The 20,030-nt window shown below is 44.1% G+C and overlaps 1 protein-coding gene across 1 annotated transcript; it reads right to left on the bottom strand.

Annotated features, from left to right (window-relative positions):
* Positions 1-440: 440 nt before the first annotated feature.
* Positions 441-18,262, bottom strand: ZBP1 (Z-DNA binding protein 1). The gene is made up of 8 exons (XM_054045975.1): positions 18,121-18,262; positions 11,455-11,682; positions 10,062-10,142; positions 9,231-9,410; positions 7,809-7,982; positions 7,106-7,333; positions 5,943-6,161; positions 441-2,108 (listed from the first exon to the last, which is right to left on the bottom strand). The coding sequence occupies exons 1-8, from the start codon at positions 18,143-18,145 to the stop codon at positions 1,927-1,929; spliced, it is 1,317 nt and encodes a 438-aa protein (XP_053901950.1). The 5' UTR covers positions 18,146-18,262; the 3' UTR covers positions 441-1,926.
* Between the last annotated feature and the right edge of the window lie 1,768 nt (positions 18,263-20,030).

The following is a 20,030-nucleotide window of genomic DNA, read 5'->3' as shown; positions in this document are numbered from 1 at the left end:
ATGTAAGAGCACTCCTGATGCTGTACCATACATTGGGACTGTGTCCAGAATACAGGGGAAGGAAACCAGTTTATCTCCCTCTCCGCTCTCTCTCTCAGCCTCTGGAGAGCTCAGGCAGAATGGAGATGTGGGCCCCATATTTGTAAATAGAAGTGATCCCCTTTCCAGGATTCAAACCAGCTACTTTAGCTCACCTTGTGTGTTGGTTTGTAGGGATTTGCGTGAACCTTGTTTTGGTTTCTGGTCTTTGAGCTCCAGAGCTGAGCAGGTCTGTCAGCCCGTAGCATAGCTATCAAAGGCTACAGTGCTGTAGATGGGTCAATACCTTCCTGACCCGTAGGGTGATCAGCTTACAGTCTGCAGCAGGGAATCCATTTACCTTCAATTTGTCTCTGTGACTACAAATAAAATCATTCAGCCCTTTTAAAAACCCAGCTGCAGCATTAATTTAATTTGTCATATTTATACAATGTGCCCATCACTTGCTTTCTTGTCACATAAACAATCAAAACATTGACAAAAACATTGACAATAATTATCTAAATTAGCATAATGTTGAGAGAGAGAGAGAAAAAACACTAAAATAATCCCTCTAGGAAAGACCTATATGAAGACACAGGCCTTGGGAAGTCAACAGTGTGGAACCGTTGAGCTGAAAGGAAAACAAATTCCAGAGTCCCTCATTCTCCTCTAACGATTCCTTGCTTCTGGAGCCCAGCCGTACAATACCCTGTCCATACTATGATGTTAGAAGAGTTTGCAACCAGTTACTGGCATGGTCGTGTCCAAGCACCACGTGATTAATATGGGCAGTACTGGCAACCCCAAGCATTCAAATATTATGAATCAGGCCCCAAAATCACGAGAGCAGTTTTAAAAAAATCATGAGATTTTAAAAATCTACACATTTGGGGGGTTCTTTTTATTTGACTTTTTGGTTTCCGAGCCTGGAGATGGTGCTTGGTTCACATTTTTCTTTTCAGAACAAGCAGAGAGGTTCTGAGGTGTAGGAGCTGGGGCTTTAAGAAAGTCAGTGAACATTGCAAGACTCATGACAACTTAATGAGAGGTGGAAAGACTGAACTCTGTTAGTAATAGACACCTGTTAGCTTTTGGTAACCAGGCTAGCTCAGCTGTTCTCGCTGTACACACAGGACCCCCTAAATGTGTCTGTGTAGCTGGTTGGACCAGGCCTCCCCTTTCCCAGCTCTGAGGTAGGACATCCCAGTATCCACTGTCCCAAGTACAATTCTCTACTAGAATGGAGAAGTCTCTGTAGGGTGGCTCGGCTTTGGCTCCACAACCTCGGTTCCCACTGTGGGCTGGGTCCCAGAAGAGGTTCAGAATCTTAAACTGACAAGAACAATACGTTTTGCATTCTTCCTTCTCACCCCCGCCCCCCACCCATTAGCTCATCCCCATCTCCAAAAAGGCAGAATTTGAAAGCTCTCTCCACCAAATTGAGACATAACTCATGCTGGGCCGTCACCTCCAGTTAGCAGCTTGCCTTGGAGCCTACCAGCAGAATGATGGTGCAAACTAGTTAAGAGTTTTACAGCCGCTGCCATTTGAATTTCGTCACTTGCCAGAGCACAGGATTTCCAAGTCCTGGGTGGATTCAAGGTTTACGATGGCTCTGAAAGTTCACAGCGAGCATAAAATTGATTCACTTCCTGTTACTTTTCTTTCTCTTGCAGAAAAACTCCCTAAGGAAAGATATAGGGATCCTGTTTGCTTTTTAACATTTTGAGTAGGCTGAGAACAGTGTGTCCTGTTCCATTTATTGTCTGTAAATCACAGAAAATATCTTCCTTCTCCCTGGCAAAAATAATTAGAATTAGCAAGTTTCTTTATCTCTACCTGCTCACATTTGTGAATTTCTGCACGGGCTTCATAAGCAAGATCTTCGCTTTCTCCACATATCTGTTATTTGTCTTCATCTTCTTCACCACTCTCAGTATTTGCAGTTTCTTCTACATTCATATAGTTGTTGTTCCCAATGATTACATCTTGCAACTTTTCACAAAGGATGGAAATGTCACTTGACCGATCCAGGCTGCTATCATCACAGGATGTCCATTCGCTTTGCTCCGATATCAAGTTGGAATCTAGTGGAATTATTAAGCAAGAGGAGAAGTGAGAGAGCATTTAAGTGACTGGAGCAGAGCAGAGCTGGGCATGATATAAATGCAACTGAATTGTGCAATCCTTAAGTTAAAATGAATACAGTGTGGTTACTGACACTGGTAGCTACCCTTTGCTTCTATCTCTGTATATTTAATTTACAATTTAAAGAACACGCATTGTAAACGATGAAGATACAAAAATGAGAAATACTGATGTGTGGGGTTTCATGCGGAGCAGATAAAGCACACGACCAATGTGGTTGCAAGCTGAATTCGAATTCTGTTTATTGCAAGCTTTCTTTTATAGTTTTTCTCAACATTACATAACACAATTAGGCTATAATCACACATCTACGGATTGGACAAGAAGGAGAATCATGTGTTTATCACATGTATAGCCCCACACCGATTGGTTCAACCGTTCCTTACATAAGGCCATGATTTGTTTACCTCATCTTATATAATCCTAGACCACCAGGGGGCCTTACATAAGGCCATGATCATCTTATATAATCCTAGACCACCAGTGGGCCTTACATAAGGCCATGATCATCTTATATAATCCTAGACCACCAGGGGGCCTTACATAAGGCCATGTTTGTTTACCTGGCAAGTATCCCATCGTGACCCTTACCTCCTCATGGAACTTTTCATTAGGTTGGTGTAGGGATGATACATCCCCACACCTCCCCCCTTTTTCTTAAATAAGGCCTATAGGAGGGTCCAACTAACATTAGGACAATTACTAGCCACCTGACTACTTTTTTTTTGAACCTATAAAACTGACGACAGGTGACATTTAACAACTGGGAACTATTAAAAAACATAACATTACATAAATACCCACGAAAACTATTGGGGATCCGATGGGGTGGCCATGAACAAGCAAAAAGGGCTTTTTGGCCAGTTTGGTTCGCCCAGGTGATTCAAACATTTTGTCGTGGGTTAACAAAAGGTACAGAGTTTGGACATACAAAGACCCCTGCTCCTATAATAAGGAGTTTGAACAAACATAAGTACAGCATTATTAGGTGTTTAGGCTGTGACAAACAACAAGTGCAAGTCCGGTGCCGCGGGGTTGTCGTCCGGCTCCTGCGTGGCGGCGTCGGGCTCTTTAGCAATTCGTGTCTTGAGCCACGGCCGGACCCACTTTGCTGGAACCCACCGGGGACCCGCATCGGTGGAAACACATGCATATCCCCGTCCCCAGGTTAGTAAATCCACAGGGCCCGCAATGTGTGGGACTGCGGGGGATGGCTCTCACCGGCCAAATGGGACAACTGATTCAGCATGTCCTGTAGCTGAAGGCCCTGTTTGTACATTTCCGCCCGAAATTCTTTTAACGTATCCCCTTCTGGGCTTGAGACCTCCATTTTATTCGCGGGGTCGTCCGGTAACGGGACGATACTAGGATCAGCTTTGGGTACACCGGGGATGAGTGGTATGATAGTGTCCTTACCCCCAAAGAACTTACGGGCTCCCACCGGCAACACATAAGGCGGCTCCTCTTTTGGCCGAAAGAGGTCATTAATGGCCGACTGGACCTCAGCTTCTGCCGCAAGTGTCTCTATCAGTTTCTTAGATTTGCACCATATTTGGCTTAATGACACGGCCTCCTTGTTGCCGTGAGACACCGACTCCCAGAGGTCAGAGCCTAGACTTTCCCAGACTGCCTTATTAAAGACAGTATCAGGAGTAACAAAAAACCCGCGTCTCTGCCCCCATTTCAACAAATGGGACAACGCGTTAGAGGGAAGCTTCTCTCCCCGCTTTTTAGCGATGCGTAATAAAAAATCATGCACCGTCTCCTCCTCTGCAGACAAAGCAGAGCCCATTTTATTAAATGCAGCCGCTCACCTGTGAGCTCACGAACGTCTCTCTCGGACGACCAGGAGCCGGTATCCTCCGGTACCTCCTGCCGCGGCTGCCACCTCCGCCTTTACTCACCGAACGCTTCAGTTGGCTGTGAGCTCACAAACGTCTCTCTCGGACGACCAGGAGCCGGTATCCTCCGGTACCTCCTGCCGCGGCTGCCACCTCCGCCTTTTCTCACCGAATGCTTCAGTCGGCTGTGAGCTCACGAACGTCTCTCTCGGACGACCAGGAGCCGGTATCCTCCGGTACCTCCTGCCGCGGCTGCCACCTCCGCCTTTTCTCACCGAACGCTTCAGTCGGCTGTGAGCTCACAAACGTCTCTCTCGGACAACCAGGAGCCGGTATCCTCCGGTACCTCCTGCTGCGGCTGCCACCTCCGCCTTTTCTCAAACCATGTTCAGTTTTTGGTCGTGCTCCAGTTGACACTGAGCTTGGCAAACCATTTAAATTTTGGTAGCCTGCCCTCTTATTCCCACAGATTCCCTTGCTCTGATGATCTTTGTGAAGAAGGCCTGTTTCCACCTTAACAGGGCACGGCTGTTTGCGCTTTTTGGAAGAAGAAGTGCTGGAAGGAGAAGAGCCAGCACTGAGAGCCTCTTCAATATCTAAATTCAATTGTTCCAGTTTCTTCATGAGAGATGACATAGAGTCTGACCACTTAGATCCTTTTTTTTGGTTGGATCTGCTCAGCTTCTGAGACAACACCTGTTGGGTCTACTGTCTGAGAACATTGATCCCTGCTCCACTGGCGGCTGTGTCTAGTATGATTTCTGCTAGCTTACTCTGGGCAAAGTCCTGGCTGCCTTGATGTCCAAGCCGAATCACGTCGGGGTCACCATTTGTGGGGTTTCATGCGGAGCAGATAAAGCACACGACCAATGTGGTTGCAAGCTGAATTCGAATTCTGTTTATTGCAAGCTTTCTTTTATAGTTTTTCTCAACATTACATAACACAATTAGGCTATAATCACACATCTACGGATTGGACAAGAAGGAGAATCATGTGTTTATCACATGTATAGCCCCACACCGATTGGTTCAACCGTTCCTTACATAAGGCCATGATTTGTTTACCTCATCTTATATAATCCTAGACCACCAGGGGGCCTTACATAAGGCCATGATCATCTTATATAATCCTAGACCACCAGTGGGCCTTACATAAGGCCATGATCATCTTATATAATCCTAGACCACCAGGGGGCCTTACATAAGGCCATGTTTGTTTACCTGGCAAGTATCCCATCGTGACCCTTACCTCCTCATGGAACTTTTCATTAGGTTGGTGTAGGGATGATACATCCCCACACTGATGTGAAAAAGTAGAGCATGCAGCAAAAGAGGAATCAAGGTTCTTGCAAAGTAATTACAGTTTAGCATGATGGGGGAAATACCCTAATAAATAAAATCAACCCTTGGAGTTGAATTCTCCAGTCCGCTAAGGCCACTATGCACTGATGGTGGAAATCACAGCCATTCCCACCCCCTCACTGGCTCCCTGAAGGGGACATGTCATGGGTAGCAAATTGCTCTGTTACACCTTATTCGCTATTGGTGTAAGATCACTAAGGAATATTACGCCAGTGATGTAAATTAGGGCTCCCCTGTGCAAAGTACCAATCTACCCCAGCATTAGGAAGGATGCCAGGACCTGGCCCAAAGGGGGGAGAGGGGAAGGACCCAGTGACAGTGACAGTTCTAGAATCTGATTCAAAGCCCATTGAAACCAATGGAAAGATTCCCATTGACCTAAAGAGGCTTTGGATCAGGCCCATAGTGCAGAATTTTCAGAACCGGACACCTGCCCAAATTTGGCAAGTATGACGTAGGTGTCAGTCTTCAAGTGTCTGGCACACACCATGGAGCCAGCTCATACACATCAGGCACAGTTTACACGCAAGAGAAGCCTACAAGTGTCAACATGGCATTCGCCATCTTCACCTGAAGCATCGTCTTCCTCATTTGTCTCCTCATCTGCGAGGCCGGCAGAACCACATTGCTCATGAACACTCATTTGGTTGTTGTTTCCGATCATGACGTTCTCCATCTCGGACTTGTCAATGGTGACTCTTTGCAATGGAGCTCTCCCTTCCCCGGGGAGGGAGGTGTTAATTTTCAGTGACGGCCCAGGGCTGGCAGAAAAACTGTCACCAAATGGATCTAGAGTTAAAAAAAAAAAAAGGGTAGGAGGAGCATTTGTCATGAAAATGAGAGCATAAGAAATCAGAAAGACAAAATCAGTGAATGTCAAAAAGGTGACGTACTCATTTCCCAAGGCTTGGGTGGGACTAAGATTTGCATGATAGTAGCAGAAGTCTCAGCATTTCAGCACTTTAGTTTGTTGCACAGAAATAAATGGACACAGATAGGAGGGTACATAGTACAGTTCTAAAAAGTTCTTGGCACTTGTGCAGCGTGTTCCATGAAGGAGCTCAAAGCAACGTACAAAATATTGGCATCTTCATTTTCCAGATGATGTTAAGAAGTTTGCCATAGGCCACTCTGCAAGTCAGTGGCATAGTCAAGAATACCCAGCTCTCCTGACTCGCAGTCCCTCACTCTAACCACTTGGGAACACTTCCCCTTTATCTAGTTGCCTCGTCCTACATCCCTTTGAAGTCAGTGGGAATCAGAGGCAGACGACAGGTGCTGAGTCAATAATAGACATTAGGACCCATTTTCTGGGCTGCACTCTGTTATAAAGTTGGTCCTGCCTGGGATGCAGGCTTTTTGGGAGGGTGTCCTAAATAGTGGAGCCATATGGAAGGCTTGCAGGGTTAAGGAGGTTTTTGTTATAGGAGTTAGTCATAAATATGCGCTTGTAGGATGTCAGAGGAAAGTTTTCCTGCCCCAGTTGTGAAAGAGGACAGATATACATGGACAGGGCCGGAGCACAATAACCACTGGTACTCACACAGCACAGACTCTGAGCATTAAGCCCAATTTCTAGAGTCACAAAGGTTTGTTTCAGCACTGACATACCTTGTAACGATTCACAAGTCAGCTCTCATGCAGACAGGGCTGTACTTGAGGGAGTTCTCGTATAACCAGTGCCCTGCAGAGGGTAGGAGTACCTTCAACATAAGCCAACACGCTGTACCTACTCTTTTCTGGAGTGCCATATTGGTCCAGCTGCTCCTCTCGACTATCAGCGAAGGCCTTCATAATGATATTCATTTGATTATCATCACCAATGACAGTATTCTTGAGTGTGGACTCAGTGACATCAATTTCCTGACCACCCTGGGGGGTTGCTTTAGCTTCTGCTTCACAGTGCAACATATCAGCATTTTCTGATGCAGCCCTAAGTCTTGGAACAGTTGGTCTGGAATCTAAAGCATAAATGGAAAGGGAAGGAATAATAACTATATTAATAAAATAATAATAATAATAGTGAAATTTGGTATGGGAGAGTGTCAAAACGAATCATTTTGGCAATCTCATTTTGATAAGATCTATATTATTAGGTGTATATTGCAATAGAAATTTTAATATGTTATATTTATATATTATATATTTAATACATTTATATTATAGTTTCAGTTATTGACATTAAATGATTTGGTGTTTCCTAACAGAAATTTTTCAGACTTTCCATTCTGCAGTAACTTAACTTTTAATACCGTTTGGCACAAAAGCAAATTTCAAAATGTTGGCATATCCCGCAGGACAGACATTCCATTCTCCAACCAGCTGTAGTAAAGTATGACATCTTTTTTATGTTATTAATTATGATGGCTGTTCATGTCGGTTATCCTCTCTGAGAACAAGTATAGCACCCAGAAACCTGTGCAGACAGATGATTACCATCTTTTTTATCCACTAGATTCAGCGAGTTGTAGTTTCCAATTTGAGTAGCTCTGGAATCAGCTATAGAGATGGTGTTTTGCACTCCTCCCTGATAGATAATGTTTGTTGGATTATTCTGAATAATAACTGGCCCTGCTTCCTTATTTGCTCCAGGATTTGTTAGCTTGTAACCTGGGAAAGAACAAAACAAAACACATTAGTCACCAGTACGAAAGACAAACAATTTTCCTGGGAGAAAAGCAATTCTTGTCTTGTGACAAAACCCATCCCCTCTCTAGGCTTCAAAGTCTGCACAGCCATTGTTAGCCCTGTAATGCGAGTCCCACGCGCTTGAGTCTGTAAACCCGGGCTCTGAGACACTCCACAATGAGCTGCTGGCTCACTGGGTAGACACACTCTAGCAGAATCCTAGGACCTGGGTCCTGTGTGCTTGCTGACCCAAGACAGACTGATTTGTGTGTGGACCGAAGTGGGGCTTGGCCTCAAACCTGAGTCAGAGCCCAGACTTAGTGTGCTGTGTAGACATACCTAAAGGAGCCTGTCATGTTACTAAGTCTGTGTATTTAGAGGGAGTAAGGGTTGTTTAGGTATCCTGTTTTCATAGTGACACTGACTGGTAGCAGTTATCTCTGTTGTCTCGTTAGCTCAGAATGGAGGGTTGTGGGCAGGAAGACGTTGAGAGAAGCTATGGAAGTAAGGGAGCCTGAAGTTACACATCACGTGTGTGTGTGTGTGTGTGTGTGTGTGTGTGTGTGTGTAATGGTGCCAGTGGTGAGGGCTGATCTCAGTCATCCAGCGGTACCCAAAAACGATGTACAACTAACAACAATGGAAAGGGTGCATATCCCAGGGCAGGATTTGATCTTTAGAAAAGAATGATAGAAATGGGACCGATCAAGCCCAGGGCGTAGAAGTAGTGAGATGAAATGATTTTAGTAAGAGAATGATAGACAACATCTTTTTTCTAATATATGTCAGCGTAGGCATAACAATAACTTGTGGCTTCACAGTGCTAATCATTTCAGGAACTCCGAGCCCTTTACAAAGATGGACAAGTGCTCTCCCCGTTTTACGGATGGGGAAATGGGAGCACCAGGGAGTTAAATGAACCCCCATCTCCCTAGGAGGACACACAGTGAGTTGGGCATGTTTCTGGCTGAATCAAGACCCAAGTTTCCCAGCCCCATGTTCTGAGCAGTTTACCAGAACTTCTGATTAAAGATAGATCAAACTGTGAGCATTAGTGCAGATATGCAAATCGAAGAAAAGCCCACGTTCTAGAAGCCAAAAAGAAGTGGCCCGGGGAAGGACCATTTAGTCGTCTAGCTGAAAGTGTTTACAGTCAAAAAGAAAACAAAGCCGCTTTTTGTAACGCTACTCAGAATGCAGTGTTATGACAAGTGCATCTCAGTACAATACCTGCCCCCTGTCCGTAAACCGACCAAAGCTTCGTGTCTTCCTCCTGGCTGAGGACATGTCTTTTCTGCAGCGCGTATAAATCTGCATTGACTTCCTTTTGTGTCGTCTTTCCCATATGTTTGGCAATGGCTAATGCACTGCGAGATCCATTTTCTGACAGAAACTGGTAAATCTTTTCCTCTGGGAAACAAAGGGTGGGCTTATTGATTCACTGCCAGAAATGGAGGATAACGCAGCTAAATTTCTATCCTGCTCCCCGGGACTACTGGGCTGATAATCTATGGCCCCAAGGCCTCACATCATCTACCAAATTCCCTTTGAATCTTACCAAGTTATCAGCTCACGTGACTTCACTGGGATTGCTAGTAATGAGCTCTGTGCTATCCAGCTCAGGCCCACCATTACACTGGCTGCAAAGGGAATGGGGAGGAGGTGGAGCCATAGTTCTGTATCTATACACCAACTAGCAGAGCTGGTGGGCTGCATGGAGTAGATAGGGCAGTATGCTGTGCCATTTAAAGGGGTGTAGCAGTCCATGTGCTCCCCTGTGCACTAAGGTGCCTGAGGTGGGGCTCTGCCTCCCTGAGACAGAGGGTTTCTGGAGGTGCACCTGGGATGAGGAGGCTTTACAGTACTATGGCCTGCGTGCTATTAGCACAAGGTATTCCTAGCAGGGATATGATTTATGACTCCTAGAACCATGCAAGACTTCTACACATACAATAGTGCAATGCTAGCGTTAATAGCATTCTATTGTGGCTGCCAACATTCATTACATGCAGATTTCTGAAGTTAGTCTATTCAGTCTTAGGCACGCGCCAAATATCTTACGATTTTCTGACAGTTTGCGGTCATCTTTCACAGGAGTCACAGCGTTCACAGGCTGGTGCAGTGGGACTAGGGCGGTGTCATCTACAACAGAGAACATTGTCAGGCACTGTAATTGGGAGGGGGGGTGAAAAGTTCTGCTATTTAGCTAGGAAGAGAGACTGATTCCTCATTTTCCTTTCTTGTACCAATCTCCTAAGCCAGACTCCCAGGGGAGCAGGCATCCTTGCTGCATACCCTCGGTACTGATCTTCACCCACCGCCAGAGAATGTGGGCCTTTAGAGGAGCTAAGATATTGGCAGATGGTTGGTTTGCTGCATGGCTTGAGTTGATCAGGGAGGGGGAAGAGCACTTCTCTGCCTTTATGTGGAGTTCGTCCTCTCTCTAGTTATCTTAAAACTATCCCAGCCAAAGTTCCCTGGCTAATAAAGGGCCCCATGGTCCCCAATAAAGGGGAAAGAACACTGGATCAAAGCCCATAGGGGGATTCATGCAGAGCTTTTCATTGTGAGGTTCAGGGAGTGATTCACCCTCCTGTGGAAGAAGTTGGGGATCCCATGAGATCCACAGGATATTCTTCTGCAGAAGCTGTGCTTACAGGGCCTATGCCTTCCAGATGCCTCTTGGAGGGATGAAGGTCTCCAATGCAAAGGGTGTGGCAGTGCCACGTTCCCCTGCCTGGGAACCTGGTTCCTCATCACAGCTCTGTGACACTGGAGTCGTGGAGAGGCTTTTACAGGATGGGTGGAGTATTCTGTAGAGGATTAACTATCCCCTTCCCTGGGTGCAGACCCCCCGCATCTGAGCGAAGAGAGGAGCCTGACACTCATAAGAATGGCCCTACTGGGTCAGACCAAAGGTTCATCTAGCCCAGTATCCTGTCTTCTGACAGTGGCCGGTGCCAGGTGCCCCAGAGGGAATGAACAGAACAGCTAATCATCAAGTGATCCATCCCCTGTCGCTCATTCCCAGATTCTGGCAAAAGATATTTCAAAGATATTTCTGAAGAGCCAACCTTTGTCTGCTTCTGAAATGCACCAAGATTGCAGGTATTACAAAAGAAATGTCCTAGGGCAGGGTACCCTCAGAGAACACTACATGGGGTTAATTTCCCTTCCCTATTTACCACCCAGGACAAAGAATGCAAAAACTGCCTAGGAATGAATGCACCTTCTGCTTTAGTCAAGTTTCAGTTCTGTACAAAGGAGAAAAACACGGAGCTGATTGACTTGCAACTCACTGTACTGAGTAAAAATGGACTCAAAGTAATTGGGGTCAAAGTCGCACGAATCTCTTATGCAGTTAGGCTGCAATGTAGTTACAGACTTGAAAACAAACTCTGCTCCCAAATGCCCTCAGCATCAGAGGTTGCAGACATAGTCTCAAAACATTTACCGATTTTCAACTCGGCGGTTTTCGGATGACATTCCACCTCTGCGTCTGCACGGACAAGCCATTTGTTATCGTCACTCTGCTTCTCAACCTTTCCCTCCTTCTGTAACTTGTACAGCACTTTCTTGGCTTCCTTTCTGGTAACTGAACATGCACCGGCAATCTCATAGGCCTTCTTTGGAGTGGCAGCTCTCCTTAAGTGGTCAAAGATGAGTTGCTCCAATTGTGACGCTAAATGTAAGCACAAAAAGCCAACTACAGACAATTCTAAGCAATTCAGACAATACCTCCCCCCCTTTTCTTCTGGCAACCAGACTTTACTCACTTGCCCCTGATCTTCAGTCTGAATTTTGTGTTGATAACTGTGGATATAATATTCATGCAATAATGATCACAGAAGCAAATGGGGAAGTGTGACCAGACACAAGCAGTGTAGGCATGGAATGAATTGAAATTACAGGCTGGTGTGGCTTTGCACTGCAGTTGTCCATCATATAAACAGGTGCAGTTATATATTTAGGCTTTAATGAATACGTATTTACCCACCCAAAATGACATCCTCAGAGCAGTCACTGTCATTGGCTTAAGGACTTATTTTAAAGAGTGATGCCCACATTATTTTCCCATACTGGACTGTTTTGTCCTCTTTAGACACCACTTCACAAGCCTAGCACCACTGATTAAGTCTGGGAGGGATGTGAGGATCTAGCTTCTGAAGGCCACAAATTGACAATTTAAAAGAGATGCCGTTTGGAAAAATGCTGCCCATATCCAGGGTTGAAGTCAGAGGCACTGGTCCTCCATCCATCTAAGCATTAGCTTCGCCTCTTCACAAACACAAAAAGAGCCCCCTGTCTTTGAGGCATAACTAAAATTCCCAGTGGCTACCCCTTCCTTCAGGTTATGTGGTTTCATGAGTGGCAAGTTAGTACCCTGCCTTTTTAGAGATGGGGTAATCTCTGCATCTCTGGGTATTCTTGTAAGAGTCAGCAGTCCCTTCTCTGACTGCTTCATGCAGAGTAAGAACTGAAGAGATGTTAGGGTGAATGGGCTAAATTAGCCTGTGAGTTGGGGGACAGAAATTACCCTCTTGTATTCATCAGCACTGAGTCTTGTCCTTTCCCTGCCACGAGGGATGCTACACATTATGTGCTGCCGGTAGTCAGCCAAAAAGCAATCAGCAGGGTGGTGCAAGGTCTCCTGCTTGCTAAGAGACTGATCTTGCACCACTGAAGTGAGGGGCGTTTTGTCACAGCTTTCAATGGCCTTTGGATCAGGGCCTCTCCTGGGTGCAGTGTGAGGTCCACTATAAGGATCTCAGTCCCAAGGATCCTGGTTGCACCCAAATGCTGCATGTTTTACTCATGGCCTTCTATCTCCACCTGTGCCTGTCATAAGAGATTTTTTATTTCTTTTCATGAAGACCAGGAAAGAAGGGGAGTAGAGCGGAGCACAAACTGACAAAGAGCAGAAGAAGCATCTCTGACTGGAAATACATTGGCACATCTAACTAAAAACCACTTTTATTTTCCCCAAAATGCTACAGCTGTGAAACATGGTTTGCCCTTGCATACAAACTAATTTAATCAGGAAATAGGAAATCCGAGGCAAGAGGGCTTAGCTGTCATTTTACAAAAACAATTAAATGCATGAAATGTATCCTAATGATATTATTAAAGAGAAATTCCAATCATCCATTAGCAGCGGCTTTAATTATTGCAAGAACATTACAGTCAATATCATTAAAACGAGGAAATCATTTGCTATGCAGACTTTAAAAAAATAAAATAAACACAGATTATTTGCTCCTCCAGAGAAACTCCAAGAAGCTACTTTTGAATGCAACTTTGATTACATTTGTTTATTGAAGCTGATAGTAAGAGAGACTGCAGACACTGCTCAAAAGTGACAGCATCATTGTAAAAAATTCAGAGGCTGAGTGAAGCAGTCCTGTGCCATTGTTATATATTCATGAATGTGTTTAGGAAGCTGCAGATAGTCAGCTCTGACTAATACTTTAACACTAACCTGACAATGGGCTGTTGACATTCATATATGACAGCAGAGTTCCAGCACTGAAATTAAATAGTCATGAATGAAAAAACCTGAGCTGGGTATAGTATCGATGGGCTAGCAAATGAGTAAAGGCCTTTCTGACTCTTGCTCTTTGAGGATCTGATCCCAACTCCCATCAAAGTCTATGGAAGTACTTGTACGGACTTCAGTAGAGGACAATTCAAGACCTGAAGTTATGGCCTGGAAAGGCCCTCATCTCCCATTGATTTCAGCACCACTCAAGATTGGACCCTAGAGAATGGGCTTTCAACCACAGAGAAACTATCCCAAACAAGTTGTCCCAAACTGTCTTCCTAATGCAGGCCAAATCCTATGCTCTAATATTCATGCATGAAACTCACATGGATATCTGAAGACAAAATTTGACCCTCTAGTGAAGGATGTGACACAGCAAAATGTCTAGAGTGAGGAATTATACCCTTTCCACTGGATTTCACATCTCCAGCTGCTTTTATTTTTTGAATTTCAGTGCCATTCACAGCACATTTTTTACTTTTCCCAGCCATAGTGTAAAGTTTTCACTGTATGTATAGTTAAATTCAGCTAACGTTGGTGAGAGTTGCCTCCTGTATGAGACGCACTGCTTCCTAAGTTGCATTGCCAAGTGCCATTTGGTTTGGACTTCTCCCAAATCCTTTGAAGAGCCAGACCTCTCAGGAAAGATGTTCTGTACCTGGGCCTGATCTGAAACCCATTGAAATCAATAGATGTCAGTCCTGTATGAGCCAGTGCTGAATGCATGTTTAGGCACATTTATGCATTTATTGTATAATGCAAAATTTGTACTAATAAAGATGAAGAATAGATAACAGTGACTACAGCCAGGAGATATGCCCCACACAGTCCTGCCCATGTATGTTGAGTGTGAGTTTCAGCAGCACTGCTGTTCCAGTCCTGGCTTCTGTTACCCAAGGTGGACCAGTTGTAGGGTTGGGTTTTTTTTGGTCAATAAACCACAATTAGGTATGTTGAACTCCTGGGCTTTTGCACACCTCAACAACTAAGGTAATTTACCTTCAGACACCTGAAAAAATGCACCAGTGGCCCAAGACTACTTTGTACTTGCAATAAATAAAACCACATAAATGTGCTTAAAAATGACAAAAGATGGTTAGGAAAGTTTACAATAGGCATTGAAATCTGAATAATCGAGACTTAAGGTACTTACAGGGCTTTCTTTTACCCTATCAAGGCAATTGAGATCAGCTGAACATCCTGAGATCTGCTCTGAATCAGGGCAAGGCCTCATTTGTAGAGCACCCTTCACGAGTGGGTAACCAGTTTATGTTTTTCAACTTCTGACTCTTATTTTTATGTGCTGCCACCTCTCAGATTGCTTTGCAGTGATGGCGCTTTATGAATTAAATAACTCAAAAAAACTCCAGAAAAAATAGTTCAGAAAGAAAGAGCAAGAACTTTGTTGGAGTTTTTTTTTCAAGTTGTGTTTTGTTTAGCTTTTGCAGAAGGAAGAACCATCAATGAGCTGTTAAAAGGGTCCTTGGATGTTGCTCAAAACATCTTTACAAATTGGGATTGTCACTGGAATTACTGACTGATCTCAAGGATCTGAGGACATCATAAATACCTACTCTGTGAGAAAGTCATCAATAAAGATCTCAGTCAGGGGACATCTATTCAGAGCCCTGAGCAAACTGTTATTATACACCATAGGCTGCTTGTAGTGGCGTTTTAAATCCAAATTCAGCTCCACAGCACATTTAAAAAATACATCCCAGCTAAAAATTTAGCTCCTGCAAATGCCCATGCAGCTACTCAATGACAACTGTGTGAGAACAAGCAAATGCATCGGTTGAGTGATTGGGTGGATACCTGCTGAAAGAAGGGGATTTGCAATTATCCATGGGTGATTTTCTACATGTACATGTCCCTTTATATCATAAAATCAATTAGAGACAGTCATTTGTTTCTGAACACACTGGTTGGAGAGAACTATTAGTTCAGAGACATTAATTTCTGGACAAATGTTTACAATTAAAATGTAATTTTGATTCCATTCAATTCCTGTATCACCACATTGTATCTCAGCCAATTCTGGAGAATAAATGAACGACTTTAGAAGATACAGTTCAGGCTGAAGCATGATGGGAAAGGACTCCCAGATGGTTTGCTTTTATGAGGTTTCGCCATGACCAATAGGGACGACTTGGGGACATGGATCAGATTAGTCCTGCCAACCCGAACCTTTGTTCCTCTTGAGAGCCAAGCTCTAATAGAATCTTTTCCAGAGATTCAGAAACGTTTGGACTTGGGAAAAGGACCAGGGAAAACGTCACAGGGAAGGTATTTCTCAGGTCATTCCCAACTCTGTAAGCAATAAAGGTTTAGAGAACTCAAATAAACTTTTCAGGATGTGAACTACTGGGAGCTTATACAGATGGCAGGCAAATGCTAACCCTTCTCCACTCCAAGGTTTTAGACGAAAAGTGAAAATGAAAGCATGTACATTTCCTCTTTTATCTCCCCTCCCCACCTCACGGCCACCTTCTCCAAAAAGCTATACAAAGTCAAAGAAGTTTCTCAGTTTACGCTGTAACCAAGATCAGAACGTGATCCAGTCACTGGCTTGATTAATAAGCATTACCATGGGAAATTCTAGTCTAATGGACCAGGGCCGGCTCCAGGCACCAGCGTAGCAAGCAGGTGCCTGGGGCGGCCAATGAAGAGGGGGGCGGCACGTCCGGCCGTTCGGCGGCAATTCGGCGGTGAGGCTGTCACTCCCTCTTTGAGGGAAGCACCTGCCGCCAAATTGCCACCGTAGAATGAAGCAGCAGTAGAGCTGCCACCGATCGCGGCTTTTTTTTTTTTTTTGGTGCTTGGGGCGGCAAAAATGCTAGAGCCGGCCCTGTAATGGACAATCCAAAGGGGGATGAGGAAAGCCACAAAAAGTTTTTGCCGCAAACAGGAGGCTGTAATAAAGGGGCCAATCCTGCAAGGCTCATGTGGTGAGCAGTCCTTGGGAAGTCAATGGGGTTTTCCACACAAGCAAAGAGTTTTACAGGATTCAGCCTGAATCTAGAGAGAAGAGAAGAGGGTAAACACACATTCTGTGCTTGGAAAGATGGTCCACCTTTCCAGCCAAGATGAAAAGAAAGGGGAAAAGAGGACTGAATTTCCTTACCTCGCTGCAAATAAGACCCCATCTACATTGGTCTTATAACCATGTAATGTGGTTCAAGTCCAGTTTGGAAGTGGACAAAGCTGGCGTCCAATCCTGAAAGGTGCTGAGCCCTAGAGAGCACCTCTACTCCCATTCTGCTAAGTGGGAGCTCAGTGTACCCAGGATTGGGCCCCAGAGTGGAACAGTGCCGCATGTTTAGAAGGTTCGCTATTGCTATGTTGACAAAGCATTAATAATTAGAGGCAAGCTCCCTCTCTCACCTCGTATCTAGTCAGGACAAGTCCAGCCTGGCACTACAAGTTGATCTCTTCCATATATGAATGCAGAGCCGTGAAACAGCCTGGGAAAGCTGGTGCTCTCGCTGTTGCCAGGTGCCAGCTGTGGGGGCTCTCATCCAACCAATTCTTTTTTGTGGCCATTTAATTGTTTTCTTTAATTATTATTTTGTCCATAAAGATTTAGTAGCTCAGCCACCAAAGCTAGGTGTAAACTTGTTCGCCGAGCTAATTAGAACCTAGCAGCACAGCCACCCAAAGCCTCAGGCAATGCACAGCTGGTGGCTCTTGGACCGGGAGATCTTCTGGCTAAGGCTATGCTGCAGTTCCATGGGCCACAGGCGTGGATTACACACAACTAATCGTGTGGGAGTGATTCTCATGGGCACACCGTCTTCCAGCTTGGGGGGGCTGAACCTGAAAACAGCTAATGGACCCAGATGAAGGAATTGCCAAATCTGACTCCCTTTTTTAACCCTTCAGTCCCTTCCGGTCAGATGTCTTCATGATAACTGCTTGATAGCTTGCTCCTCCCACCTGCCAGCTTTGGGGTGGTGGTGGGGTCAGTAGGGAAACCCATTTCTCCCCAAATTCTCATGGCTAGGGTAGTCAAAAATGTCCCATCAAAGCTTGTTTTCCTATGGAAAACTGGGGGTTTGGCTGAAAGTCTCTGCTATCATTAGTAATATTAATTTTTCCAAAAACTTTAGCCCGTAAAACAGGAAATTTTCTGCTTTCATTTTTTTTTGGGGGGTGGGGGGGAGGATTGGACAGTTTGGGGCTGAAAATATACGGTTTTCAGTTACTGAAAACCAAAAAGGTTTTGGCTTTCAAAATCTTCTGTTGAAAATCTTGTTTTTGTTGAAAATTTTCCACAGAAAGACATTCCATTTTCTGGCCAGCTCTATTCATGGCATTCGCAAGTAAACGGTGATGTTTCCCATCACTCTTCCAAGGCATATGAATGATGGCAAAGACACAACCCATAATTTAGATTTTGAAGCACCCTTCCGCTACCTTCCTGTTGCTGGGACACATAATGCCACTCGTATCACGCTGGTCACACCTATGTGCTAAACATCAGCAGTAATAGAAAAAGCAAGAAGTATAAATGGGCAGCTAGAAAAGTCAGGCAATTGTTCACTAAAAACTCAGAATGTCTTTAAAAGCAAATCTTACCTGCACTAGACGGTGCTTTTGCCATTTATCCGAGTCCCAAAGCAGATTGAGAGTCAATTACAGAACTTGCCGGAAAACGACTGACTCCAATGTATGAGCATGTATCAATCAGCAAGCACCAAATATCCAGTCAGAACTAAAAGAAAAGAGTAACTTGGGGTTGGGTTTCTGACAAAGGACACATAACTAGGTGGTGAAGCTAGAAGTGGAAAGTGAAACTTACATATCTCATAAACTGAAACCGAGCAGGCTGACAAGACAAAGTCCACTGTACAAATGTTTGTTTGGGGAATAAAGCGTTACACATGACTCAGACAGTTCTTAGCAATTTTAGTTTGCAGCAGATTTAATATACATCAGTAAGCAAGAGTAGGGAACTTCCTGATAGAAGCAGTGAGGATATTAATAGAAAAACAGGAGGGATGAATAGGCATTCCACTCCCCACAGCTTACCTTTATGTGTTCCCTTCTCTTACATAAGTGTCCTTCGCTCAGTGTCATCCATTTAGGCACATCTCAGACTTGCTGGTCTGGAAGATCCTTCTTTGAAATCTCTCTGAGCTTCCGGGAGCAGAGTCACATGGATCTACATCCTCAGACTTTCATAAAGGACAACATGCTGTGTACTCTGTTGCATTAGGAGCCATTGTGTATGAGCCATTCTTTGTGTTTCTTTTTTGCAGAGATCGTTCTTCTTTTTTAAATAAAAGTTTCTCCTCCACTTCCAAAGTTCTTGGTCATGTCAAAATTCTGAACAACAAGGCCCAGCTATTTATACAGTGTATGCGTGCCATTGTGTGCATTCAGGAACAACAATTGTGTGCACAGTTTCACTAGTTATTTATGCAAATAGTTGATACAGGGTTTTCGCATGCACAGTTACTGCAGCTGTGGTAACTACAATTGCAAATAATGCATGCAAAACTCTGGGCCTGGGAGAGTTACAAATAAGGAATAAGCTCTGCCGAACCCAGTGTTACCAACTTTCAATTTGCAATGGGAAATCTTGCAATATTTAATATTTCGTGTGTTTTTCTTAAAGTGCCAGATTACAAAGTCAAGTGATTACAGGGGGGAAAAAAAATAAGATGCAAGTTTCTAACTCTCATGGTTACAGAAGAAAAACTTGAAAAGGCTCCAAGACAGGAAGGCAAATAAAAATAATTCCACATTTAGTATTTTTAAAGAGTCCAGATATTTTTTAAGCTAATCTCATGATTTTGGGGGGCCTGACTCCTGATTTTTGAACGTTTGGGTTTGGTTATGCTGTGAATCCTAGAGCTACGTCCTCCTGTCACACACTGCAAGATGATCAGTTGTGGGTGGAGCAAAGAGTGAGTAACACAGTTCAAACCATGTTGCAAATCTGTAAATGGAAAAGGAAACTTACATTTTTCTCTGAAAACAAAACCAATGAAAATCACCAGCTGCCATGGAGACGGCAGCTCTCAAATAAGAAAAATCAGACAAGGGAAACAAGGAGCTGCATGTCCTTATTATTAAATATTTTTGTGTATTTAAACATTTTCTTTGCTCCATGTTTATCATGGCTTCATGTTAACATGTAATCTTTGGGTGGGCTAGTGTTTACTTCATTGCCTTTCTCCAGGGCCTAAAAAAATCCCATAGAAAAGCACCTGGAGACTCAGAGTTACATCACTGAGGATTTTCAGCAAGAATTACAGAGTCAACCTGCCCATAATCAAGATCAAAAGAATAAAAGGAATGAACTTAATTCTTAAATGCCAACTTGATAAAATCTTATGATAAAAGAAATGAAATAATAATAACTTAATTTTTATAACATAACAGGACTATTGTTAAGCCACATACATGATCTTTACAGGAACATAAATTAGGGTTACCATACGTCCGGATTTTCCCGGACATGTCCGGCTTTTGGGGGCTCA

The sequence above is a fragment of the Malaclemys terrapin genome, chromosome 12 (assembly GCF_027887155.1).
Source record: "Malaclemys terrapin pileata isolate rMalTer1 chromosome 12, rMalTer1.hap1, whole genome shotgun sequence".
NCBI lineage: Eukaryota > Metazoa > Chordata > Testudines > Emydidae > Malaclemys > Malaclemys terrapin.
This window is presented reverse-complemented; position numbering and strand designations above follow the sequence as displayed.

What these genes read in the sequence shown, in the direction of transcription:
- ZBP1 (XM_054045975.1), bottom strand. Translation starts at nt 18,145, where the DNA reads ATGGCAAAAGCACCGTCTAGTGCAG. An exon ending in AAAAGCACCGTCTAGTGCAG is followed by an intron (nt 11,683 to 18,120) that starts GTAAGATTTGCT and finishes GCTTACATTTAG; the next exon opens with CGTCACAATTGGAGCAACTC. An exon ending in TGAGGAAGACGATGCTTCAG is followed by an intron (nt 2,109 to 5,942) that starts GTGAAGATGGCG and finishes TAATTCCACTAG; the next exon opens with ATTCCAACTTGATATCGGAG.